This window comes from Podarcis cretensis, assembly GCF_951804945.1.
Source record: "Podarcis cretensis genome assembly, chromosome: 2".
Lineage (NCBI taxonomy): Eukaryota > Metazoa > Chordata > Lepidosauria > Squamata > Lacertidae > Podarcis > Podarcis cretensis.
The window spans coordinates 120128958-120156608 of NC_137171.1; the positions used below are offsets into that span (position 1 = coordinate 120128958).

The 27651-nt window shown below is 42.8% G+C and overlaps 2 protein-coding genes across 2 annotated transcripts; one reads left to right on the forward strand and one right to left on the reverse strand.

Moving 5' to 3' along the window:
* Nucleotides 1-3382: 3382 nt before the first annotated feature.
* Nucleotides 3383-10628, reverse strand: LOC307208741 (uncharacterized protein). Its single transcript, XM_079963665.1, has 4 exons — nucleotides 10518-10628; nucleotides 6249-6344; nucleotides 6065-6148; nucleotides 3383-5057 (listed from the first exon to the last, which is right to left on the reverse strand). Exons 2-4 carry the CDS (start codon nucleotides 6315-6317, stop codon nucleotides 3813-3815), a joined length of 1398 nt encoding a protein of 465 aa, XP_079819791.1. The 5' UTR covers nucleotides 6318-6344; nucleotides 10518-10628; the 3' UTR covers nucleotides 3383-3812.
* Nucleotides 10629-15227: 4599 nt separating this feature from the next.
* On the forward strand, nucleotides 15228-27304 carry LOC307210959 (vomeronasal type-2 receptor 26-like; the record flags this gene model as incomplete). The annotated part of the gene is made up of 5 exons (XM_079967159.1): nucleotides 15228-15515; nucleotides 20539-21342; nucleotides 25228-25458; nucleotides 25679-25805; nucleotides 26362-27304. The coding sequence occupies 5 exons, from the start codon at nucleotides 15228-15230 to the stop codon at nucleotides 27258-27260; spliced, it is 2349 nt and encodes a 782-aa protein (XP_079823285.1). The 3' UTR covers nucleotides 27261-27304.
* Between the last annotated feature and the right edge of the window lie 347 nt (nucleotides 27305-27651).

Here is a 27651-nt window from a genome sequence, read left to right on the forward strand (position 1 = left end):
TATAATGGCCAATGGGACGCAGGTGGCGCTGTGGGTTAAAGCCTCAGCGCCTAGGACTTGCCGATCGATAGGTCGGCGGTTCGAATCCCTGCGGCGGGGTGCGCTCCCGCTGCTCGGTCCCAGCGCCTGCCAACCTAGCAGTTCGAAAGCACCTCCGGGTGCAAGTAGATAAATAGGGACCGCTTACCAGCGGGAAGGTAAACGGCGTTTCCGTGTGCGGCTCTGGCTCGCCAGAGCAGCTTCGTCACGCTGGCCACGTGACCCAGAAGTGTCTCCGGACAGCGCTGGCCCCTGGCCTCTTAAGTGAGATGGGCGCACAACCCCAGAGTCTGTCAAGACTGGCCCGTACGGGCAGGGGTACAAAAAAAAAAAAAAAAAAGGCCAATACCTGCAGGTTTAATTATCTATTAAACCTGCAGGTATTGGCCATTATATAAATGCAATTAATCATCACCATCTGCTAAACCATTCATATATATATATATATATAATTTTATTAATTTTTCAAAGTATTTTTTTCAACAATAATTAACCATACTTTTGTATCATATACCATTTTTTTTACTTCCATCAATCACATCTGAATTTTTTCCAATCTATTCACTTAATATACATTTCTTCCTTCCACTATTACATTTAAATCTCATAACTAATATCTCTATTCATAGTTGTCAACATTTTCTGTTTTTAAAAAGGGAAATTCCCTTATTAGCTTCAACCAGAGCCAGGGCCTTCTCAACACTGGCTCCAGCCTGGTGGAACGCTCTGTCTCATGAGACCAGGGCCCTGTAGGATCTGATTTCTTTCCACAGGGCCTGTAAGACAGAGTTGTTCCGCCTGGCCTTTGGCTTGGAATCAATTTGATTCCCTCCCTCCCTCTCTTTTTTCTTTTCCTTCTCCTCCTGAGATGAGGCTACATTTTAATATTTTAATGTTTCAGTATTTTAATGTTGTATTTTAATTTTGTTTTTAAGTTGTAATCATTCAACTTGTTTTTATTATTGCTTGTAAGCCGCTCTGAGCCCAGCCTTGGCTGGGGAGGGCGGGGTATAAATAAAAATTATTATTATTATTATTATTATTATTATTACGAATAGGATTCCTCGCAAGAAAAGGGAAAAGTTGACAGCTATGTCTCTATTCTTTCTCTGCTTCGCAATGTTTCATGTATTTCTCCTTACAAAACTTCTTGCAGCCCTACTAGCGTAATTTGTTTTTTACAGTTGCTCCTCATAAAGTTTGTATATTTCTTCCAAACTTCTGTGAATCTCTGGTCCCGCAGGTTTCGAATCCTTCCTGTCATTTTATCTAATTCTGCATAGTCCATTAATTTTGTCTGCCATTCTTCTTTCGTCGGAATTTCTTCTTGCTTCCATTTCTGGGCTAACAATACTCTTGCTGCTGTTGTTGCATATAAAAACAATTTAACATCTTGCCTATTAATATCCTCACCTATAATACCAAGTAAAAATACTTCTGGTGGTTTTTTTTTTTTAAAAAAAATGTATATTTCAACGTCTTTTTCATCTCAGACTGCTAAACCATTCTACAATTGGGTGATGGAGCTCCTAACAACTCTCAGCACCCTTGAACTACTTTGCCGTTTCATGGTGATTTAAATAGTGCTTCCTTGGAGGTTTTTAAGCAGAGTTTGAATGGCCACCTGTCCATCTGCACTGCAGGGGGTTGGACTAGATGACCCTCGGGGGTGCCCCTTCCAACTATGATTCTATGAAAGATACACAGTGAATGTGGTCATGGTTAGGACTCCATCTAAACTTCATGACAGCTTAAACTTTGTTGCAGCTTAATAGGGTGATGAACTTGCTCAAGGTCATGGGGCGAGTTTCATGGCTGAGTGGGACTTTGAATTCTTGGGTCTCTCAGCTCCTAGGCTGACTCTCTAAGCACTACACCACAGTCTCCTCAGTTCTCCCAGGGGGAATAGGGGTCTCGAACCACTCTTGGCACCCATAACAGACTACAGCACCTATGGTTTTTGGTGTGTCTGTTTGCTGTAAAAATGGTGTTCACATAGTGCTCCAAAGAGGAACAACACCTTAAAGGTAAAGGGACCCCTGACCATTAGGTCCAGTCGTGACCGACTCTGGGGTTGCGGTGCTCATCTCGCTTTACTGGCCGAGGGAGCCGGGGCACAGCTTCCGGGTCATGTGGCCAGCATGACTAAGCCGCTTCTGGCGAACCAGAGCAGTGCACGGAAACGCTGTTTACCTTCCCACCGGAGCGGTACCTATTTATCTATTTGCACTTTGATGTGCTTTCGAACTGCTAGGTTGGCAGGAGCAGGGAGTAAGCAACGGGAGCTCACCCCGTCGCGGGGATTTGAACCGCCGACCTTCTGATCGGCAAGTCCTAGGCTCTGTGGTTTAACCCACAGCGCCACCCGCGTCCTCAGTGCCACAAATGACCAAATTCTCCCCACCTGAGGCTTTTGATCCATGCAAGCCTGAAGCAGCAGTTCTCTCCTTGCAGCAGTTGGTGGTTTGCATAACCCAGCCAGGAGGCCCATGGCACCATTTACATAACAAAAACTACTGTAGATATTAACATTTTGAAAAGTGTGTGTGGGGGGGGGGGCGGTCCTTGACTTGGCTTTCGAAAAACGGGGGCTTTGCAATACCCGAGTACTAGGGAACCATTGCCCTACAGGAATTACTAAAAAACTGAATGTAGCAACCCAGGTGCTTTGCCTAATTTATGCTGTGTGGTAAGTAACTCACTGCAGGAAGTGAAGTTACAGGGAACCAGGCAGAGGGCCTTCTTGGTAGTGGCACCCACCCTGTGGAACACCCTCCCAACAGATTTCAAGGAGATAAAGAACCACACAACTTTTAGAAGACATCTGAAGGCAGCCCTGTATTGGGAAGCTTTTAATGTTTGACATACTATTGTATTTTAATATTTTGCTGGAAGCTGCCCAGAGTGCATGCAGGGTATAAATAATAAAATTATTATTATTAGTATCCTGGGCCATGATATCAGAGTATGGTGAACCTTATTCATCGCAAAAGGGCCTGGTCTAAAGCATTAAGTTCTTTGGATGGCAGTGAAGTTAAGGAAGCAGTGGAAGAAAGTAAGAGGCCTCGTTTACGAGAGGAGAACAAACAATTTAAGGAAGATGAAGTGAGGCGGTACCCCAGACAAACCACCAACAACTGTTGTAAAGGCTTAGCAGTAGATCACTTGAGCCGGTGTCAATTCAGGGAAAACTGCCTTGCAGCATGCTGAGGATTATAAACAGGTATGTTTATAAACAGAAAGTGTATTTTGAAAAACCAAATTATTATTTTTTTTTAAAAAAAGCAAACTGGACTGATGAATCCGCCTGTTTATTAGAATAAAGTTTATTCATAACCACCTTTTAAAAACAACTAGGACATCTCACAGGCCTTGCCTTTTAAACTTTGCACGAATATATCATTCACATAATCTTCTAGAACCAATGAAATGTACAAGGAACAAGCAGCAGAAGAGAGACAAGCTATATCTTGATTGCAGGCCATTTAAGTTAAACCATTCCTTGACCTTCGTACCGATTACTGGACATCTTCAGAGGAAAAATACATATATTCCCCCCACTGAAAGAGTTCTGGTTGTTTAGAGGTTAGCTTAGGCAGGTGAGGTTGATAAAAGTTTTTTTTTTAATAAAATATGCTAACCCACCATTCCTCCTCTTTAATTTAAAACCAGGGCTTCAACAATGCAAAACGCTCCCTACCCCCCAAATATAAAGGCTGAAAATCATGTTGCTACATCGGGACTGCCTGGCAGGAGCAGATGCGGATGACATCTTAAATACGGCGATGGTGATGTAGAAGTTGCAGCATAAGCAGTAGTGGCAACAGTACATAGCACCATCTTTGAATATGGCACCCTACAAAGGACACGCACAGATTCCAAGCTGCCTGTTGTAAGTCAGGTGTGCCTCCATTTATCTGGTCCTGAAGCCTGGGCCTTGATAAGTCAAAAGGACCTCCAAGGAGTTGGCCTTGGGGTCTGTACTCTGGAAAGGCAGGAGCTTCTCCAGCTATTGGGTCCTGGGATCTGGGCCTTGATAAGTCAAGAGGACCTCCAAGGAGTTGGCCCTGGGGTCTGTACTCTGGAAAGGCAGGAGCTTCTCCAGCTACTGGGTCCTGGGATCTGGGCCTTGATAAGTCAAGAGGACCTCCAAGGAGTTGGCCCTGGGGTCTGTACTCTGGAAAGGCAGGAGCTTCTACAGCTATTGGGTCCTGGGGTCTGGGCCTTGATAAGTCAAGAGGATCTCCAAGGAGTTGGTCCTGGGCTCTGTACTCTGGAAAGGCAGGAGCTTCTACAGCTACTGGGTCCTGGGGTCTGGGCCGCGATATGTCCATGGCCCTCTCACCTATCTGGCCCTCGGATTTGCGCTGCAATGAACCCAGGGCCACCTGGCCCCCCAATCTGCGTTGTGTTAAGTCCAGTGCCCCTGAAGCTCTTTGGGGATTGCGCTGTGATAAGTCCAGCACCGCCCCAGCTCTCTGGCCCCAGGGTGGAAACCGCCAAAAGGCCGGGACCCGGGACTGACGCCAAGATGGTCTGCACCAAAATCTGGCCTGGTCCCCTTCCTCTTCCTCTTCCTCGGGCAGGGACTCTTTCTGTACAGGCCTGCTGCGGCAAACCGTCACCCCCCCCAGGGAAAAAATTCCATGGGTTTGGATGCCGGACACCACCCCTTCTCCCGTTTTTGTCCCTCTGTCTGTTTCCTTCCCCCCCTCATAACCATTCTGCAGCCTTTCTTGGTGGCTACGTATAAACGTCTCCCAGTCCCACTCCATGCCTTCACCCCCCAGAATCTGTCGGTGGCTTTCCTCTTGCGCAAAGGGGCCTTGTCTCGGAACCAGTTTGATTGATTTTGTGGGAGGCATCAGGCCTCGGCCCAACCCAGGGGACCAGCGAGCAAGAGCGTCGCTCTCCGCAGCTTCTGAGCTGTTCTCTTCCTCCTCTTCTTCGTCTTCGGCTTCCCCTTGGGCCTCCTCCGGATGAAACCGCTTAAGTCCCATCTTTGGCTGGGCTGGAAGCTAAAAAGTGAGGGGAAAGGGCGATATTATATAAGAGCATCAAACGGAGAATAGAGAGGAGGAGGCTAAGAGATGACAGCAGTTACCAGAGGAAGAAGGGAATGGACCAGGAAGAAGGGATGAAAGAAAAGGGGAGTTTTGTAGGAAAGGAGAAGAGGAGGAGAAATTGCAGGAGATTGATAAAAAACAGCGCTTTTTTCCTAGAAAAAGGTGCTGGAACTCACCACAAAAACCTCCCTCGTTCTCGTAGAAGGGCAACAGTGCCCACCTGAGAAGTGCCGGAACTGAGTTCCGAAGCCCTGATAAAAATGCTTTTTTGAGAGGCATGTGGAGGGAGGGGGAAAAATATAAAAAGGAAAAGCCTCCTCTGCTTATGAGCCTTTAAGAAGAGCAAATTCTGCAGAAAATGGGGAGGGTCACAAGAAAATCGCCAGGTTTCATCTTCTTCCCATCAACTATGGTGGGAATGCCTGCTTGCTACAACTCCAAGGAGAATAATTTCCTCAGTGCATTTCATATACAACAGGCACTGCAACAAGGCCTCCTACTGTTCTGTCAATTTTCATAGAATCGTAGAACTGCAGAGTTGGAAGGGACCCCACGGTCATCTAGTCCAACCCCCGGGAATGCAGGAATTAAAGCTAATGTCTCTGGAAATGAGTTATATGATAACAACAAATCAGAAAGATACTGGCTTGTATAGTTTATACAGTGGTACCTCTGGTTATGTACTTAATTTGTTCTGAAGGTCCGTTCTTAACCTGAGGTACCACTTTAGCTAATGGGGCCTCCCGCTGCCGCTGTGCGATTTCTGTTCTCATCCTGAGGTAAAGTTCTTAACCCGAGGTACTACTTCCGGGTTAGCCGAGTCTGTAACCCGAAGCATTTGTAACCCAAAGCGTTTGTAACCCGAAATACCACTGTATATGTGTTTATCCCATTTTGTTTGTTTGTTTATAAATCAAGTCTTTTCTTGGAGACAACAGGGGGCTTTGAACTGGGCTTACTTTTCTGGGTAAGCAATCTTTGGAAAACGCTGAGGGACTTCGCATGGTATCACGCAAGGAACTCACACGCGCCTCCCGTAACACCTGCAACAGTGAAGAAGAGATGTTTTAAGGCAGAGCATTAGGGCCGAACCCCATCTAGCCCTCCACCCCCACAGTAAGAAGTCTTATTGTCCGATGGCACCTGGATGATATCACGGGTCATATTTGGCCACATCCCGGGGTGGGAAAATCTGGGGTTTTGATCCGCCATGGGTTGCCTCAGACAAACAGTGCAGCACTATGGGAAACGAAAAGAAAAGCAAGGAATCGAGACTGGATAGCAGGACATAATATAATAATAATAATAATACCTTTATTGTCAATGTACAACCTGTGTACAATGAAATTAACTGAGCCTCCCTCCTCCCCACCCACAAACACTCAGTCTCATTGCACTCTGTGTGCTTGTTGCACAACACACCAACCCTGAACGTCAGTTGCACTTTATTATTTTCCGTTCAGCAGCCTAACAGCCCACGGATAGAAGCTGTTTTTTAGCCTGTTGGTACGGCTGATTATACTTCTAAAGAGGTGCTGGCCGGGGTGTGAATCATCCCTGAGAATTTTTCTCACTCTTCTAAGGCAATGATCCCTTGCGATGTCATCTAGCAGGTTCACCACTCTCTGTAAAGACTTTCTGTCTGTGGCTGTCAAGTCAACGTACCACACTGTGGTACAATATGAAAGGACACTTTCTATTTGCTCAGCTTAGGACAGCTTGTTATATAGTGAATGGAGAGCCCTGTTCAATAATGTTTGTACCATTAAATTGACATATAAACTATGGGACAAGGATAACTGTGACTTTAAAGAGGAATGGGAACCTTTTACACAGTACCTAAAGACACAACAAAGTGAATTGGACTCTTTGGCAGGTGTTGAATAAACACTCACAAACTTTTTATTGATAATAATTAGTTAGATAAATTAATGATTTATACAATTCTGTAACATGCATAGAATAGCATTTATAGAGAAACCAGAGACTGGAACTGAGGGAAGTCAGGGGTGGGTTGTTTGTGGGAGGGAGGGGGGGGGGAATGAGAAAAAAAATTAAGGATGATATGTTTTAAGATAATATGTTTTGTTGAATTACCTAATAATAATAATAATAATAATGTTCATAGCATTATTTACTAACATAGAAACTGCTTGGCTCCAAAAGAGACTTCTAGCCTGGGGGGGGGGGGGGGGGACGGACAACCAGTTGCAGGAACTGAGGGCGACAGCAATTCTCTCCCCTCTTGAGATTCCAAGCAATTGGCATTCGGTGGCAAGGCTGCCTCTGAACAGAAGAAAGCCATGATGACTAGCAGCTTAGGGACATAAGAAGAACCAAGCAGGATCAGGCCAAAGGCCCAACTTCCAATTTTCAACAGGGACCAAGTTGAAGGCCATCACCTCCCCTCCCCAGCCCCTGAAACCATTTTCAAAAAGTAATTACAGTGGTGCCCCGCAAGACGAATGCCTCGCAAGACGGAAAACTCACTAGACGAAAGAGTTTTCCGTTTTGGAGGCGCTTTGCAAAACGAATTTCCTATGGGCTTGCTTCGCAAGACGAGAATGTCTTGTGAGTTCCTGCGGGTTTTTTCCCCCTCCCCCCCTTTTCTAAGCCGCTTGTCCGCTAAAAGCCGCTAAGAGCGCTCATCCGCTAAGCCGTCAATGGGCTTGCTTCACAAGATGAAAAAACTGCTAGACGAAGAGACTCGCGGAACGGATTCTTTTCGTCTTGCGAGGCACCACTGTAAACCCAAGGGCAAGCAATGGCCAGAGAAGCTTGTTTAAACCAACTGGGTTTAAACTTTTTTCTTTTTGTCTTTGTTTTTCTACTTTGTTGATGTTTTTAATGTTTCTGTATTTTTGAAAATTTGAATAAATATCATTAAAAAAAAAAAAATATATACCAACTGGGCCCCAGTCCCGGGTGGTGCAATGGGTCAGTGGGCTTGGCTTTTAACCCACCCAAGGACGGCTGTGGGCAGGATTCCTGCACTGCAAGGGGTTGGACTAGATGACCCTCGGTGTCCCTTGCAACTGTACCAATTCTATGAGAGGTCTCTTCCCTCATCTGCCCCCATCCTGTCTCTCCACCCGTGCCCCTTTTCTCACCTAAAAAGCCACAAAGGTTGTATCTTTCCTCAGAGTTCCTTTTGAGGGCCCTTCCAACTCTTGCAGTCATGGGAGACCAGGGTTCAAATCCCCACCTGGCCATGATTGGGTGACCTGTTGGGTCAGTGACTGCCTGGCAGCCTAATCCACCTCACAGGTTTGTTGTGAGAATTAATTGGGGGCTGGGGCCATGTATGCCACCTTGAGTGCCTTGGGGACCAAGATGGGATATAAATGAAAGGCAAGAAAATAAAGAATTAAAACCCCCTTATCAGCCCGGACAGTGAGATCCAACACTGAGGGCCTTCTGGCGGTTCCCTCATTGCAAGAAGTGAGGTTACAGGGAACCAGACAGAGGGCCTTCTCGGTAGTGGCGCCCGCCCTGTAGAACGCCCTCCCAGCAGATGGGAAGGAAATAAGCAGCTATCTTCTCTTTAAAAGACACCTGAAGGCAGCCCTGTTTAGGGAAGTTTTTAATATTTAATGCTGTATTGTTTTTAACGCTTGATTGGAAGCCACCCAGAGTGGCTGGGGAAACTCAGCCAGATGGGCTGGGTATAAATAATAAATTATTATTATTATTATTATAACAAAATGCGGGCAAGTGGAGAGATCCATTTAAGTCTACTCCAGATGTGGGGAATCTGTGGCCCTGCCAAAGCCCATCTTACACTTTATCATCCAGCTTCATTGGCTGGGGCTGATGGGAATTGGAGAGTCCTGAAACATCTCAAGGGCCATGGGTTCCTGTGCATAGTTTTACACACTTCTATTCATGCCCACCCCCAGCTGCTTCTTTCCTTGGGAGAGGAGAGATAGGTCACACCCACACCACCCAATTAAAGCACATGGGCTTCCCCCAAAGGATCCTGGGAATTGCATGAGGAAGGGCTGTACCTCAGCCGCAGAGTATCTGCTTTGCATGCAGAAGGCTCCCCACCTGAAACTTTGGAGACAAAGCCTTCTAGACAACACTGAGCCTACATGGACCAATGCTTTGACTCAATATGAGACAGCTTACCCCTCAGAGCTACAGCCCTTGGACCCGTGAACTACAGCTCCCAGGATTCTTTGGGGCAATCCATACGCTTTTAATATATGGTGTAGGTGGAGCCATTTTTTATTTTTGCCTTGCCCTTGGGATGCCCCCATGCTGGGGTTCGGGAATTGCAAAAACTTGTGAGAGCCCTGCTCTGTAACCACTGTTTAGGATTCCACATCTGGAATAAACACGGCGCTTCTGGAAACAGAAAATGTTAACCATGCAGGAAAAGTGAGGGTTTCAAACCTAATCAAAGCAGTGGGATGGTGTTGTAATTGAGAAAGGCCCTTGCTCCTGCAAACCCTTGAGGTGTGTTGCAATCCCCTTTGATTATAGACAATCGCCATCGCTGCCACCACCTTCGTGGTGACAAAGATTTGTCTGCAGTCACAGTCAAAGGAGATTGCAAAGACCCTTCTCTGGTTTCCTGGAGATTCCCCAGCAGTTTTCAATGGGCAACTGTGCCTTAAACTATTTGGGAATCTGGTTCCCAAGCCAAAGGGGGAGGGGGCACTTTTGGACCCACATTTATTCAACTCCTGCTCCTCTCCAGCCATTTCAACCACGCTGCAAAAGTGAGGAAGAGGGATTAATAAAAACTCCACGCAAGGATTTTGCACCCGAATCCGCAACGGAGAGTGGGATCTACTTTTCCGACCAGGGCTTCTTCTAAAATAAAAGCAGTGAGGTGCTTTGCACGGTCGTTTGACTGTGTCGATGCCCAATTTTCTCTTGCAACGCGCGCGCGCGCCTTTGGTTAAAGGAACTTGCCTCTGGGAATTTATTCCCCAATGGGAGCTTTCAAGCGCACGTGTTTTCTCCAGTCGCCGAGGCTTTAAATCTCTGCCTCGCTTTTCGCAACGTGGTTGAAATTTCCGGGGAATCGGTGCGCGTGCCCCAAAAAAGCTAGGAAAAGTTGGGACACCAAAACGCCTGGCTAATGAAACCTGCAAGTGAGATCAGGATTCTTCTGCGAGGTGCGCCCTTTGCTTTGGAATCCACCCTTTTGGCGCAAAAACCAATAAAAATAGGTCTAGACTTGAATCCCCTGTTAGAAGACCCTCATGCCACTGTTGTTGCACGGAGTCTCCCAAAATATATATAATGCAAATATATACATTTACAAAATATGCAGATTTACGTCTCTGGCTTGATTACAGAAGAGACACACAACCCTCACTCCTCCCAATTTCTGCTTTTCTCTGGAAGAGCATACCAAAAAAAAAATAAAAAATAAAAATTCCCCTCTCTTGAACTCACCTAAGATCTTCCAGCGAGAGGATCCAGAAGCAGCTGTGTCCGTGGGGAAAAAGAGAGATCCGGAAGCGGGAATTTTTTAAAAAGCAGCTGGTTGCGACGTCGTTTCCGGAAGAGGAGCCCCATTGGAACAGAAGCCCAACCTGGAGATCTTGTGTTCCCAAGCTTACTCTCCGGAAGGGGGTTGCTCAATTTCCCTCCAAAAGCTTCCGATTTGAGGAAGGGGGGAGGGGGGGTTCCTTTAGGATTGGCAAAGGTTGATGGGAATGGTCGTTCCAACCAACCCCCGCTGTGTTTTGGGTAGGAATTTAAGCATGAAAAAGAAGGAAAAAAAAACAGGTGAAAAAATTTGGGTATTCCCCCCCCCCCCCAGCAAAGGGGAATCTTCAGCCCTCCCCAGCTCTCTTTATCCCTAACCCTGGGTCATGAGGGTTGGAGTCCAGCCATTTCTGGTCTTCCAGAGGGACATTGTTCCCACCATCTTAATGATTAACCTTTTAGGATGTGGTGAACAGAGTTGTACATGCACCTATATTATACTTATGCGTGTTCTTTTCATGATTCTATGCATTCAATGCACACTTTCCCCTAATGCTCATTTTAAACCTTTTTGCTTGGATACACCATCAGAAAAATCAAATAGTGCAAATTTTACTCTGCAGGAGGACTATTTGTCACACGTGGCAACTGCAGCTCGGGATGTGGGGAAAGGGTGGTGGAAAGGAATAGGATTGGGGGGTTGGATTAAATGACCCTTAGGGTCCCTTCCAACCCCACAAGCCCATGGTTCACTAAGGGGCAACCAAAATGATTGAAGGGGGTGGAGCAAGTCCCCTGATTGAGCTGGCAGAGGTGGTCTCTGGCATGGTTTTGGAGGAACACAGTCATTTAGAGATTGCCACTGGGCTCACTTGGGACTTCATGGCTTCCATGGCAATCATTGGGCTTACTCAAATTGTCATTATACTAGGAACATCACAACTGGAAGGGCACAACCTTGAATTCAAGATTGGGTTGCTGGCATGCACTCTATCTAGGTCTTTATTGAGATATTTAGTAATCCACTGAGTAGGTCTATTTACAATTGTGTAGTAACAGATGTTTAGACAAATTTATGGAGGGGGAATGGGACGTGGGAGCGCTGTGATCTAAACCACAGAGCTTAGAGCTTGCCGATCAGAAGGTTGGTGGTTCAAATCCCCGTAACGGGTTGAGCTCCTGTTGCTCGGTTCCGGCTCCTGCTCACATAGCAGTTCGAAAGCACGTAAGTGCAAGTAGATAAATAGGTACCGCTCCGGAGGGAAGGTAAATGGCATTTCTGTGCACTGCTCTGGTTTACCAGAAGCGGCTTAGTCGTGCTGGCTACCCTGAAGCTGTCTGCGGACAAACGCCGGCTCCCTCGGCCTAAAGAGCAAGACGACCGCGCAACCCCAGAGTCGTCTGAGACTGGACCTAACGGTCAGGGGTACCTTTACCTTTGTTGTTGTTTAGTCGTTTAGTCGTGTCCGACTCTTCGTGACCCCATGGACCAGAGCACGCCAGGCACTCCTGTCTTCCACTGCCTCCCGCAGTTTGGTCAAACTCATGCTGGTAGCTTCGAGAACACTGTCCAACCATCTCGTCTTATGTCGTCCCCTTCTCCTTGTGCCCTCCATCTTTCCCAACATCAGGGTCTTTTCCAGGGAGTCTTCTCTTCTCATGAGGTGGCCAAAGTCTTGGAGCCTCAGCTTCACGATCTGTCCTTCCAGTGAGCACTCAGGGCTGATTTCCTTAAGAATGGAGAGGTTTGATCTTCTTGCAGTCCATGGGACTCTCAAGAGTCTCCTCCAGACCATAATTCAAAAGCATCAATTCTTCGGCGATCAGCCTTCTTTATGGTCCAGCTCTCACTTCCATATATCACTACTGGGAAAACCATAGCTTTAACTATACTGGCCTTTGTTGGCAAGGTGATGTCTCTCTATGTGGGACAAGAAGCTATAGTTAGAACTGGATATGGAACAACTGATTGGTTCAAAATTGGGAAAGGAGTACGACAAGGCTGTATATTGTCTCCCTGCTTATTTAACTTATATGCAGAATTCATCATGCAAAGGCTGGGCTGGATGAATCCCATGCTGGAATTAAGATTGCCGGAAGAAATATCAACAACCTCAGATATGCAGATGACACAACCTTGATGGCAGAAAGTGAGGAGGAATTAAAGAACCTCTTAATGAGGGTGAAAGAGGAGAGCGCAAAATATGGTCTGAAGCTCAACATCAAAAAAACGAAGATCATGGCCACTGGGCCCATCACCTCCTGGCAAATAGAAGGGGAAGAAATGGAGGCAGTGAGAGATTTTACTTTCTTGGGCTCCATGATCACTGCAGATGGTGACAGTGGTCATGAAATTAAAAGATGCCTGCTTCTTGGGAGAAAGGCGATGACAAACCTAGACCTTTACCTTTATGGGGGGGGGGGAGCTTAAGCAAGGTTATTGTCTTCAAGGATATGTTCTCCCCCCTCTGCTAAAAGTAAAAGGCTCCTGTGCGATGGGTTTTGGAAATCACATGTAGGGAAAGTTCTGCTCCACATCTCCTGCTTGTGGGCTTCCCTTTGGGGCAACTCATTGGTCATTGTGATTATAGGATGCTGGACTTGATGGGCCTTTGGCCTGATGGGCTCCAGGGCTCTTAAGAGGCCAATAAAGATAATTCAAACTCATCTTTCTCCCTCCTTGACCCATGTCAGTCTATTCAGTAAACATGTTTTTCTCTTGCTCTGCACCTGCTCTTCTGAAGTTCCAGAGGAAACCTCTCTTCCCTTTACAATTATCTGAACCACAGCAATTTATTCTTATTATTTACAGAGTCCAAGGGATCCTCACACCCCGCCATGAAATATTGCATTTGGGAACAATGACACAAACATCACAATTAAGGGCAGCTGGAGGATTATTTCTTCCACTGTGCCTGAAGGGTTTGATATATAAAATATATCATGTGCCACAGAGTCCTTGGGGCTAAGATATAGGGCAGGTGAGGGGGGAGCTAAGTTTGTGCGAAGCTTAATCAGGACATAGGAAGTTGCCTTTGAGATCTGTACTATTTGCTGACTGGCAGAAGCTTTCCTTGAAGGGGATATCCTCAGCCCTGCTTGGAAAGGTTAGAGAGGATTGCAGTTCACACCTTCTGGGTGAAAAGAAGATGCTTGTCCACTGAATTTTTGGCCCTTCCCCTCAATCCCCCTTCGACAAGAGACGCAGAATGATAACACTGCTTCTGGTGATGTCTCTCACAAACTATGGGATGCAGCAGAGGGTAAAGTGCCCACCTAGTTTGATTGGTGATACAAATTCTCCTGTAAATTTTTACCGGCCAGCGGACCACCTCATTGGTGGAATCATATCTCCAAGATTTTTTGAAAATCCATATTCCTTCACCTTTTCCAGCAACCCCTTCAACAGAATTGAGCAGTAAGTAATGATATATTGATGGGGTGTGTTTCTGTTTCCTAGCTATTGTCCAGTTTCCTTGATGTACCTGGGTCACCCCTGTTTTCTGGTAATCCTGGTAAATCACTGGATCCTCTTTTTTGTTGAGGAAACACCTCATTCAGTGGGATGCAATACAATTGGGAAATCTGGGTAGGAATATAATGTTACACAAAAGAAACAAACACCCTCTTTACTTATAAACCTATAATATGTAACTAGCTGAAGCTGTTGTCTGTTGTGGGTCTTTCCTAGGGGTCGAAACAAGAATGCCAATTACTTTACTTCATTCATTTAAAGATTTCTGTATGTCTCATGACTTGGTGAAAAACAGTGTTTCAAAGCATTTTAAAATGCAATTTAAGTAATTGGTAGTAGTTTTCATGTGTGCTGCTCTCTGAAGAATAAGTTTTTCTCTAAAATGTAGGGAATGGTGTGGGATGTGTTTGAGTTGCAGGTCTTCTGTAGTGAGTGACGTTGGAACTGCACAATTATTTCACCCATGCACAGCAAAATCTATGCAGCTGCAGATTGTAAATGTCTACTGTGCTTAGTCTCGTGCAAAGCAAAGCAGCCTGTGGGCTCAGTTTGGCTCCAGGACAATTTTCTCTGTTGTGCATCCCAGCCCAGCATAACTAAGACTTCTTGGCTGCTCTGTGGGGCTCCTCTCCCCATACCCCCATTAGAAATATGCAAACCATTATTTGGGAACCTATTTTGCGAGACATTGCCTGGGAGGTTGTTTTATACAGGGATGGGTGGAAACCACTGGACCTAGTGGGGCGGCCGCCAAGGAACAGTTGTGTTCTGGTTTTGCCTCCTTTCTCCTCCTTTTTCCACTGATAGAAGAAGAAGAAGAAGAGTTTGGATTTGATATCCCGCCTTTCACTCCCTTTAAGGAGTCTTAAAGCGGCTAACATTCTCCTTTCCCTTCCTCCCCCACAACAAACACTCTGTGAGGTGAGTGGGGCTGAGAGACTTCAAAGAAGTGTGACTAGCCCAAGGTCACCCAGCAGCTGCATGTGGAGGAGCGGAGACGCAAACCCAGTCCCCCAGATTACGAGACTACCGCTCTTAACCACAACACCACACTGGCTCTGATACTGGTACACCTCCGCCTTACTTTCCCCTGCCACCTGGCCTCATTTCCTATTTGCTTTGATTAACACAAAAAAGAATGCAACTTTCATTTTCACTGAATTGAGGGTAACATTGTGACACACTACTTTTGCAGACGGATGAAGGTGCAGAGTTCACACGTTCTTTCATTCTCCCTTGCTGTTCAAGATGTGAATGACAACCCCAGGCTCTTACCAAACACCCCCCTCGGCTACAGCATGTATGATACCTGTTTTCATGGAAGAATGACTTCTGATGCCCTGATAGACCTGTTTTCTGGTGGAGAAATCAGTATTCCAAACTACAGGTGTGGAAGACAGAAAAAGCTGTTGGCTGTTCTTGAAGCGGGTGAATCCGACATCTCCACACACATTGCAAGCATGTTGGGCATCTACAAGATCCCACAGGTAAGAACTGGGTTCAGGTCCAGCACACCAGGCAACATATGCCACCTAGTCAGACTGTAGGGAAAAACTTAGGATAATGTAACTGATTGTATTGCTTACCTTACATTGTACACTGCTTTGAAATATTGTCTTTCATGAGGTGAAGAGCCATATAGAAACAAACTGAGCCTGGAACTTTTTCCATGGTAAGTACAATTGTTTAATGTGCATTGAAATGGGAAATGCATAATGTGTCTGTATTGTATACTGTGAAGCATGGCTGGAAACTATCATTGAATTTGTCCATGGCAAGTCTGTGTTTATATGTAAGTTGTTCGTATGTTGCTAGTTTGTATAAGTCTTCAATCCAATCACAGAAGGGAGCCGCATTTTTATTAATTCAAGAGGATATTTTGCTCTGTAAATGTAAGGTTGTTCCGTACAGTTCTGTTGATGGTTTCAGTTAGCTTCTGCCAAAAATCTTTCAATATGGAACAATGAAAAAACAAATGTTTTAGAGAAGTATTATCCCTATTACATCTACAGCAGTTAGTTACCCTAGATAGACCGATTTAAAAAACCTGTAATGGGGTCCAGTATATTTTAAATATTTTATTTTGCTAAAGGAGCCTTTATTTAAGATCCAAAGACACCCTTGTTATATCAGTTAAAACAGTTTCCCACTGTGTGGTTGAAATTAAGATTTCTAGTTCTTTATTCCTATCCTCCCTCAGTACCTGTATATCAAATTGGTTTGCTAATAAGAAAGATTTATATATGTTGATGGCCTGTTTTTGTTCCGTAAGAATTAATCAGCTGCTTCAATATCTCTGGGATTTCTGAGGCTGTAAAAGCTGCTAGTCTGTAGATGGTGGTTAAAAGCTAAAGGTAAAGTTACCCCTGACCACTAGGTCCAGTCACGGATGACTCGGGTTGCGCGCTCATCTCGCTCTATAGTCCGAGGGAGCCAGCATTTGTCCACAGACAGCTTCCAGTTCATGTGGCCAGCATGACTAAGCTGCTTCTGGCAAACCAGAGCAGCGCACGGAAACGCCATTTACCTTCCCACTGCAGCGGTACCTATTTATCTTGAAGCACTTGATGTGCTTTTGAACTGCTAGGTAGGCAGGAGCTGGGACCGAGCAATGGGAGCTGACCCTGTCGCGGGGATTTGAACTGCCAACCTTCTGATTGGCAAGCCCTCGGCTCCGTGGTTTGGACTCCAACGCCACCTACGTCCCTTAGATGGTGGTTAGCAAGTGTTTTATCTGGATATATTTCCATTGAGCATTTGTAGGTAATCTGTATTTGTCTCTTAAGATGGAATATGTATAAATTTCACCCTCTTTGTTTATCAGCTGGTCTAATGTTAATATAGCCAAATTCATAACCTCTTCCATACAACTATTTTTTCCCCTGATTTTTAAAGACGGGTTTCCCCACAAAGTCATTTTGTCATGGGAGAAAAGGACAAATTTATATTTTTTGGACATGTGGTGCCATATTGTTCAAACTGATGTTATTGTTTCAATAGCATCTTGAGTATTAATGTATTAAGATCCAAGTGCTGCCCATCTTTCTAGAGGTGCTACATAGGAATATTCTAAAGCAGCCCAATTTGGACAGTTGTTTTCAGTCATGCATCTCCAGAATTGTGTACATGACAGTAAAGGATTTATATTTTTTGCATATTCTTGGAACTGAAGAGCCCCAAAGGCATTTTCTAAAAAAAGATTTAATTCTGAGAAAGTATTTGCTCGGTATATGAATTTGAATTCCTCTTAAGATATAAGCTAGTCTAGGTATTATTCTCATTTTAAGAGCATTGACTTTCCCCAAGAGGGTCAAATTCGATGACTCCTATTTGTCGATGTCTTTTGATACCTCATGATATATTTCGTTGATGTTTAATGACACTAATTTAGATAAGTTTCATAGTATTAATATGCCTAGATATTTAATGTTGTCTTTGCAAATATGAAATTAGTATTGCTTATATGCCTGAACCAAAAAGTTATTTTCTATTAACATCAACTCCGATTTGGACCAGTTTATAGTGTAACCAGAGATATTTTTCATTAATAATGGAACAGTACTGTGAAGTTTCGTAATAAGCAGAAGAATATCTTCTATTTGTATTCAAGTGAGCTATGAATTACACCAAAGAATTCCTTACGCTGTCTAATATTACATGCCAGGAGCTCCAAACACATATTAAAAAGCAAAGGCAAAAACGGGCAGCCTTGCCTAGTACCTCTGGATAATGTGAAAGGTGCAGACATTATGCCGTTTATCTTAACTCCAATATAATAGGTTTATCCATTTTATAAAGTCTAATGGAAAACCAATTTTTTGTAGTACTTTTTTCATATATAGTTTATCAAAAGCTTTTTCCACATCTAGAGATAGTATAGCTAATTCTTCACTGTTCCTGTCTAAATTGATCAAATCCACTACCAGCCTGGTATGATCTGCAGCTTGTCTCATCTTTATAAACCCTGTTTGGTCATTTTTAATAATAGTTGTTATTACTGCTTGCAGTCTATTTGCCAGTATCACAGTTAAGATTTTTGTATCAATGTTTATCAAAGAAATTGGGCGAAAGTTAGCACAAGCGTCTGGTCCCTGCTAGGTTTTGGAATAACAGTAATATAAGCCTGGTTGAATAATATTGAGCTGATTCCTTCTCTAAATAGGTGACAGAAGATCAATATATGTTTTATACCATTCCACTGGAAAGCCGTCTAGCCCTGGTGCTTTATCATTTGCCATATTTGAGATTGTTTCCCTAATCCTGGCTTCTGATATTGGAGACACCAATAGTTGTTTTGGGGTGTTTTCTAGCCCTGGTAGTTTTATTTTTTGAATTCCCCGCCCCCCCTCATAACCTTTTCTGGTACCTCTTCTGGTTTACTTGTTGTTTAGTCGTGTCCGACTCTTCGTGACCCCATGGACCAGAGCACGCCAGGCACTCCTGTCTTCCACTGCCTCCTGCAGTTTGGTCAAATTCATGCTGGTAGCTTTGAGAACACTGTCCCACCATCTCATCCTCTGTCGTCCCCTTCTCCTTGTGCCCTCCATATTTCCCAACATCAGGGTCTTTTCCAGGGAGTCTTCTCTGGTTTACTATACAGGTCCAAATAGAATTTTAGGAACTGGTTGTTAATCACAGTTGGAGATGTATGCACTTCCCCTAATTCACCTCTAATTTATGAGATTATTGACTCTTCTCCCCCCCTTTTTTTTGCATAAGTCGATTTGCAAGAATCTTACCTGCCCTTTCACCTGCCTCCCAATACTTTTGTCCTGTACACATAAGCATGAATTCAACTTGTTCGGACAATATACTATTTAGCTCAAATTTCTTCTTTCATATCTTCCTATACAATTCATCAGTTGTCTTATTAACTGTTAATGTCCATAAATAATTTAATTCCTCTTTCATTTTTCTCCCCTTACTATTTCTAAGATTTTTTTTATGTGATTCAATCTCTAACTAAAATAGTATTATTAAAATACTGTTGTATTTTATTGTATTTTATTTAAAAAGTATTAAAACACTATTGTATTTTAATATTCTATTGGAAGCCAGGGGAACCCAGCCAGATGGGCGGGGTATAAATAGTAGATTATTATTATAATATTATTATAATTATTATTATCTAATAAAAGCTTTATATGATTCCCATTCATAAATCCTAGTGGTCGAAGTCTCAGTATTTATATTGAAGAGTTGTTCAGTCTTGGTCTTCATTTGTTTTACAAACTCGTCATCGTTAAGTAGTGAGATGTTAAAATACCAGTTTCTTGGTATCTTAGCTGTATTATAATACTTCCAATCCAAGCTTCATTACAAAGGACAAAGAGCCATGCACATATGGGAAGCACTCAATATTACATAATGAGAATTTTTTCTGAAGACCTGTGGTTATCCAGACTTTCCCCCCACTTTGAACCCTTTGAAATAAAGATCTGTGCTCAGATACACAACATACATCAATCTCACAATCTTGAATTTGATGGTAGAAGGACACTGATATTAAGAAAAAAATCCAACCTAAAAGAATTTTTATGTACTTGACTATAAAACGTAAATTTCCTTTTAGTAGGTTTCCTTAAATACCAAGGGTCAACCAGATTCAATTCTTGTATGTACTTTTTGAGTGTTTCTCTAACTAATGAATCTTTTTTTCATGGAGGCCTGTTTCTATCCAGGTAAGGATCAATTATTTCATTGAAATCACCTTCTATTATAAGTTTATCGTATGTACTTTGACTCAGATGACTAAAACATTGATAAAACATATCTAGGGAATCTACATTTGGCCCATATATATTAATCAACATTATTACCATTTTGGCAATTTTCACACACAAAATTAAATAGCATCTATTTTCATCACTAATAACTTGTTGTGTATCCACCCTCAATCCTTTTTGTATCAAGATAATGAGGCCTCCTGTATTGGAAGCATAATTTGTAGTATATACCTGTCCTACCCAACTCTTCATTAACACTTTTTTTGTCTTGTGCCCACAAATGTGTATCTTGTAAATAAGCGTTATCAGTATTTAAAGATTTTAAGTATTGCAGAATTACTTGCTATTTTTTTGAATCTTCCAGCCCTTTTACATTTAAACTAACTAACTTCATATTGTATTATTAATTTCCTTTTGGCCACTCTTATCTTGGTCATAAATCCAATAGTTAAAACAAAATAAAAAAAATTCTTCCAGTAGCACCTTAAAGACCAACTAATTTAGTTCTTGGTATGAGCTTTCGTGTGCATGCACACTTCTTAGTTGGTCTTTAAGGTGCTACTGGAAGAATTTTTTTTATTTTGTTTTAACTATGGCAGACCAACACGGCTACCTATCTATAAATCCAATATTCATTGCTACAAGGTTTCTTGTAGATGCATATACGTATATATATAAAATGCCATTCATACATCTCATTAAATTGACCATCATCTTTCACATAGAAGTATGCACTCTTAGTCTTGAAAAACAAACCACCAGTCTCTTTTTCTTTCATCACCAGCTCAGTTATGGCTTTGTTCTTAATGATAAAGCTCAGTTCCCTTTTGTCTACTGGATGACTCCAAAGCAAGACACTCAGTACCAGGGGATGGTCCAACTCCTCCAGCATTTCAGATGGACATGGGTCGGCCTCTTTGCTCCAGACAATGACAATGGAGAAAGGTCCCTGAGTACCTTGACGCCTCTGATGATCAAAAAGGAAATTTGTATTGCCTTCACAGAAAGAGTAGAACATAAAACTTGGCTCTGGATACCCCATGAACTACCTGCCATGTGGAGAGAAGTCAATGTATTTGTTTACACTGCAGACTCTCAATATGGACTTTATATAATCATAGAGGTGGAATCCTTACTTCAAAGGGTACAGAGTGGAGGAGGGAAAGTCTGGATAACCACAGGTCTTCAGAACAAATTCTCATTATGTAATATTGAGTGCTTCCCATATGTGCATGGCTCTTTGTCCTTTGTAATGAAGACTAGAAAAAGGACAAAAAAGGACTACTATGAGCCAACATCCTCAGCTCATCCAAGCTGCACAGTAAATGAATTTGATTGTTTATATTCAAAGCATGCCTTGTCTTTGAGGGGTTTAACGAAATGCAGGGAGAAGGAGAATCTGAAGTTGTTGCCCCAGGAAGAGGTGGAAAGAATCCAGTCACAAGACAACTACATCAATTACTTGAATATCCAAGTTGTGGCTCAGGCTTTAAATGCAGCATATTCATCCAGATCAAAGCGGATTTCGATTGTGGGAGGAGGAAGAGGAGGAGGCAGGTTGGAACGTCAAAGGCTATGGTCATGGCAGGTATGTCCGTTCCATTTTGCAAACTGCAGCTCATTGTCCCATGATGTCCGGAATCATCATGCTAGATATCTGCCTTGCACTGAACCAGACCATTGGTCTGCCTAGCTTAGTATTGTCTACCTTGAGTGACTAGCAGTGCTTCTCCATAGTTTTTGGAAGGGAATACTTTCTGAGCTCTGCTTAGAGATGCAATTGAGGATTGAATCTGGGACCTTCTGTGTGCAAAGCAGATTTTCTACCACCTAGGTAAACCCAGCCAGATGGGTGGGAAATTAATTAAATTATTATTATTATTATTATTATTATTATTATTATTATTATTATTACTGGGCAATGCCTCTTCCCCTATCATTCTGCATTCAGGGCCAAACATTGCAGCGATGCCCTGTGTTGATTTATTTCTACAAATTTATAAGCCACCTTTCATCCCATCCGTGTGATCCCAGGGTGGTTTCCATAGGTAAGGTAAAGATAAAGGACCCCAGGACAGTTAAGTCCAGACTATAGGATTGCGGCACTCATCTTGCTTTCAGGCCAAGGGAACCAGCGTTTGTCCACAGACAGCTTTCCATGTCATGTGGCCAACATGACTAAACCGCTTCTGGCACAATGGAACACTGTGATAAAAACCAGAGTGCATGGAAATGCTGTTCACCTTCCCACTGCAGCTTTACATATTTATCTAACTGCTAGGTTGGCAGGAGCTGGGATAGAGCAATGGGAGCTCACTCTGTCACAGGGATTCGAACCGCTGACCTTCTCATCGGCAAGCCTAAGAGGCTCAGTGGTTTAGACCACAGTGCCACCCGCATCCATAAGAATGCAATGAACATAAAATAGGAAAGACTGTTAAAATAATCCAATCATTTTCCCCAACCCAGCTCCCGGGTAAGTGAATCCTCCTAGAGTCAAGGGAGGGGCACATCAAAAATGGATGTGCCAGTCAATAATTTGCTAGCAGCAACCTACAGACCAAATTCTAAGGTAGCCCGAGACTCTAATTCAGAAATTATCTAAACATGCAGAATCTAGATTTGATTTTTTAATCAAGCTTATTGATTTCATAAACACAGAATCAAAAAGTATATCCATATAAAGAGATTCCTCTAAATCTTAGGACTCCCCCCCCATCCCCTCTATGGGGTCTATTTTAAACATTTAATACTGCATATTCTTTCATACTCCAATTTTTATTTCAAACCATATTATCCATGGTAATTGTTGAACTACAAGTGAGACCAAAATCCTACTAATGTTTCCATTTGCTTACAGTGGTCTCATAAATAACTCATATCCCCCCCCCCATTCCTTTATAAAGTTTTTGTCATCTTGGTTCCTGAGTTTTCCAGTCAGTTTTTCCATCTTGTCATAGTCCATCAGCTTAGTTTGCCAAGCTTTTATTACCTTACAAGTCCATCACATGTGATAAAGGTACATTCTTTTTCTGTACATTTCCAACAAGTGTAGTTGTCCTATACTTTTGCCAATTTGGTAAGGGTTAAATACCACTGGTACATCATTTTCATATAGTTTTCTTTCAACACATAACATGCTGTGAATTTAAAATCTGTTTTCCATAACCTTTCCCAATCTGCCATCTGAATATTATGTCCCAGAACCTTTGCCCAGTGTATCATTACCGACTTGACCTGTTCATCTTTTATATGCCACTCTAAAAGTAAGCTGTATATTTTGGACAGGTAAGTTAACATTATTTTCTAACGTATCTTTTTGAACTCTTGATATTTCACGACTAAAATCTTTCTTTTTATTTATCTTAAAAATATCATTTAATTGGTGAAACTGTAACCAATCTGTTACTAAATCCCTTATCTCCTCATAATCTTTTAGTTTCACCTGGTGTTCTACTGTCAGCCAATTACTTCTCATATTCAGTTTTTTCAGAGATATTGCTTCTAGAGGGGAAAGCCACAATGGTGTTTTTTGTTCTAATCGGTTTATATATTTTCCCCATACTATAAAGATTAATTTTCTTATTAAATGATTCTGAAAGCCTTTGTATACCTTTGCTTTTTCATACCATAGATATGCATGCCATCCAAATCTATTGTTGTGTCCTTCTAAATCAAAAATATCTGCATTTTTCAATGTTATCCATTCCCAGATCCAGCAGTTGCAGGATGCCTCATAATATTATTTTAAATCTGTCAGGGCGAAGCTTCCTCTCTCTTTAGGATCAGTTAACAATGTATATTTTATCCTTGGTTTCTTCCTCTGCCAGATAAATCTAGAAATATATTTTTGCCATTCATTGAAGTGTCCTGCACTGCTGATCACATGTATTGACTGGAATATAAATAGCATTCTTGGCAATACATTCATTTTTATAACTGATATTCTTCCTCAGAGGGATAATTTCATTCTACTCCAAATCTCTAAGTTTCTCTTTATTTCTTTCCAAGTGTTTGTGTAGCAATCGTTAAATATGTTAATATTTTTAGCTGTCAACCATACCCCCAAATATTTAACTTTCTTATGTATGCTTAAGTCTGTAAGTTGTTGGAAATCCTTTTTATATTGTGCTGTCACATTCTTATCTAAGGTCTTAGTTTTAGTTTTATTTAATTTTAAACCTGCTACTTGTCCAAATTATTGGATTCTCTCCAGAACCTTCGGTAAAAGCTTTTAATTTATATGCTTTATTTCCTACTGTTATTCCTTTAATTGTCTCATCCCCATGTATTTTTCTCACCAGGGTCTCTAAGACCAAAATAAATAATAATGGGAACAGAGGGCATCCCTGTCTTGTCCCCTTCATAATTTTTACATTTTTCTGTAATCCCATTATTCACTATCAGCATAGCTTTTTGATCTAATTAAATTGCCTCAATATCTCTACTGAAAGCCTCCCTGAAGTTCATCATTTCAATCATCTTTTTAATGAAGGCCCATGAAATATTATCGAAGGCCTTTTCTGTATCTATAAACAATAAAGCGGCTTTTTCTTGTTCCTGACCTCAGGTATTCTATAATGTCAATTATATTTCTTATATTATCCTTCATCTGGTGGCCTGGCAGGAAACCTGCCTGATCTTGATGAATTAGATCGAATAAGACCCCCTTCATTCAGTTAGCAAGTATATTGGTAAATAATGTATAATCATTATTTAATAAAGACTATTTTAGCCTAGGCCAATGACTTTTTACAAAATCTACTAAGCATGCCTGGACTAGACAATAACACTTTAGACAGCTTTACACTTACAAGCTTTCGCACCCCCACAACAAATGGAGGGCCTCCCAACCTTCCTTACAATCTTTGACTTTCAGGGCAACCAATACCACTGGATAGTCTTATTTTTACAGTTTCCTTTAGACTGGTTATTAGAGTCATACCTCATGTTGTGTTCACTTCAAGTTGCATCTTTTCAGGTTTTCCGTGTTAGCTGCTCGCGATCTGCAGAAACGATCTGCGTGCTTCATGTACATGCAGAAGCACTCTATCGCACCGCGTGCATGTGCAGAACCGGCACTCTAGTTGCAGACTTCTTGGGGTGCAGGCGGCACCCCGGAACGGATTGAGTCTGCAACTAGAGGTACCACTGTATAGGGAAAAGAGGATCCTGCAACAGAAACATGACTTTATTCATCTTAGAACTTAGTGTTCTGCTCTTAATAAAGCCATCTTGATCATTCTATCCATATTTTCCCCAACCTCTTAATCAACCTTTCCTATATGTTGACTTTGGTCACCCCCAAAATGGGGAAGCAGAATGAGGGGGCCTAATAATCTATCACAGTCGCTCTGAGTCCAGAAAAGAGATGTTCCTCATTGAAAGAAGATAAGGATGCAAAAAATTAGTGGCGACTTAACCAACATGGGTTCACGTTCTCTCAATGCTGGAGTTTCCTCTGTCATTCCAGCTCCATCCTTTCTTGAAAGAAGTCCGCTTCTATACTAATACTTCAGCTGATGGACAGTACTTGGATGAGGATGGGGCAGTGGCCGCTGACTTCGATATCGTGAATCTGGTGCTGTTTCCCAACAGTTCTCTGGCTAGAGTGAAGATTGGGAGAATAGAGAGACAGGGGTCCTCAAATATGAAGTTCACTATTAATCCGGAATCAATTGTATGGCCCAATCTATTTAAGAAGGTAGGGGAAATTATATTTGTTATTTGATTCACTGTGACATGTGCTATGCTACAGCTACATTTTGAATAGTACATATGATGCTTGGACTGCAATCTTGTGCTCACTTCCCAGCAGCTAAGTCCCACTGAGATTAATGAGACCTGCTCTTGAGTAAAATTTCAGCCAAAGGCACAAATGCTACTGACACTTTCTCCCTGGTGCCCAATCTCTTTATGTCTAGACAGCGCCTCATTCAAGATGCACCGAAAGCTGTCTCCCAGGATTTGCCAAAAAGGTTCAGGAAGGGAAGCCGCCGTGCTGCTATGATTGTGCTCCCTGCTCAGAAGGGACCATCTCCACTCAGGAAGGTAGGGGAGGATATCAGAGGAAAGGACCTTTGATAGGAGGATGGGGCCAATTCCTGAGTCACTCCAAACATGATGTTAGTAATGGCACCTCATGAATAAAATACCCTCTTCAGGGAGGGCTCCCCTGTTCCCGCCCCCAGCACCAGGAAATCTTATTTGCCCATGTGGTCAAGCATGTAGAATTAACCTGTATTTAATGATGGTAGCTTTTCTACAAAATTTTGATTTGTGGTTTTTATATAGTTATTTTCTCATTTCTCATATTGGCTTCTACTACATAACCCATATAATTTTAGAGATCTTTGAAATCCACCCATTCATCACTAAAGATTAACTCATATGAAACCTCAAGGATATAAGTACTGCTCAATAAAATCAAAGCCTCCCGTTCTAAGAGAAGCCAGTGGGAATGAGTTGATGGATTGAGTCTTCTCTAGCTGTGAATGTTTGCCTCTCCCCTTCCCAACAAAAAAATCTTCTTTCCTGATTTCTCCCATATGCCCACCTTTCCTCAGAATTGATGTTAGGATACTGAAGTGTGTTTTCCTCTATGCAGATGCTGATGAATGCACCAATTGTCCAGAAGATCAGCATCCAAGTGAGAACCGAGATCGATGTGTCCCCAAAGCGATCACCTTCCTGTCCTATGTGGAATATTTGGGAAGCCTCCTAGCTTTCCTTTCTCTCTTCTTATCCTTAACCACAGGCTTTGTGTTAGGAATCTTCATTAAATACAACGAAACTCCCATAGTCAAAGCCAACAACAGGGACCTCTCCTACATACTCCTCGTCTCTCTCCTTCTGTCCTTTTTGTCCTCCTTCCTCTTCATCGGCCAGCCAAGGAAAGCCACCTGCCTTCTTCGTCAAACAGCATTCAGCAATATCTTCACAGTTGCTGTCTCTTCTGTGCTGGCAAAAACCATCACTGTGGTGCTGGCCTTCCTGGCCACAAAGCCAGGAAACACGATGAGGAGATGGCTGGGGAAGAGTCTGGCCAACTCCATTGTTGTTTCCTGTTCCAGTGTCCAAGTTCTCATCTGCACCATCTGGCTGGGGGCCTCTCCTCCATTTCCAGATTCTGACATGAGCTCCCAGACTGGAGATATCATCCTGCAATGCAATGAAGGGTCTGTGTTCATGTTTTATGGCTCCCTCAGCTACATGGGCTTCTTGGCTGCCATCTGCTTCACGGTGGCTTTCCTAGCCAGGAAGCTGCCTGGAAATTTCAATGAAGCCAAGCTGATCACCTTCAGCATGCTGGTCTTCTGCAGTGTTTGGCTCTCCTTTGTGCCCACCTACATGAGCACAAAGGGGAAATACATGGTAGCTGTGCAGATCTTCTCTATCTTGGCCTCCAGTGCTGGACTCCTGGGCTGCATCTTCATTCCCAAGTGCTACATTATTTTACTGAGGCCAGATCTGAACATGAGAGAGCATCTGACAAGAAAAAGCTAAACATGACATTTGATTCTTAGCTTGAAGGATATCATAGAATTGTAGAGTTGGAAGTCCCCATCTGAATCTTGAGTGGAACCACAGTTTTTTGTTGGTAGTGTTTTCCAGAAGGCTCCAGTAAACTCCACAAATATATGTGTGTGCATGTATCCTCATCAAAGTTCCCTTTGTTCACTTGTGATGGGAAGATAGATAATTTGCAGTAGACCTCTTAAAGTTTCTGATTCCTAATTCTTCACTAATAGCAACTATGGAATTGCTGATTGCTGCTTGAAATCATTTCTGTACCAGGCTCTTCTGTCTTGAATTAGACTGCACATTATTCATAGCTGAATTTCCTAAGCTGCTTAAGACGTTGTCAACTGAATTGCTAAAGTGCAAAATGAACTTA

Coding starts and splice junctions, on each gene's coding strand:
- LOC307208741 (XM_079963665.1), bottom strand. CDS start 6,317: ATGGCGGATCAAAACCCCAGATTTTCCCACCCCGGGATGTGGCCAAAT. Junction 6,149..6,248: donor TGACCCGTGATATCATCCAG/GTGCCATCGGAC, acceptor TCACTGTTGCAG/GTGTTACGGGAGGCGCGTGT. Junction 5,058..6,064: donor AAGATTGCTTACCCAGAAAA/GTAAGCCCAGTT, acceptor CTCACTTTTTAG/CTTCCAGCCCAGCCAAAGAT.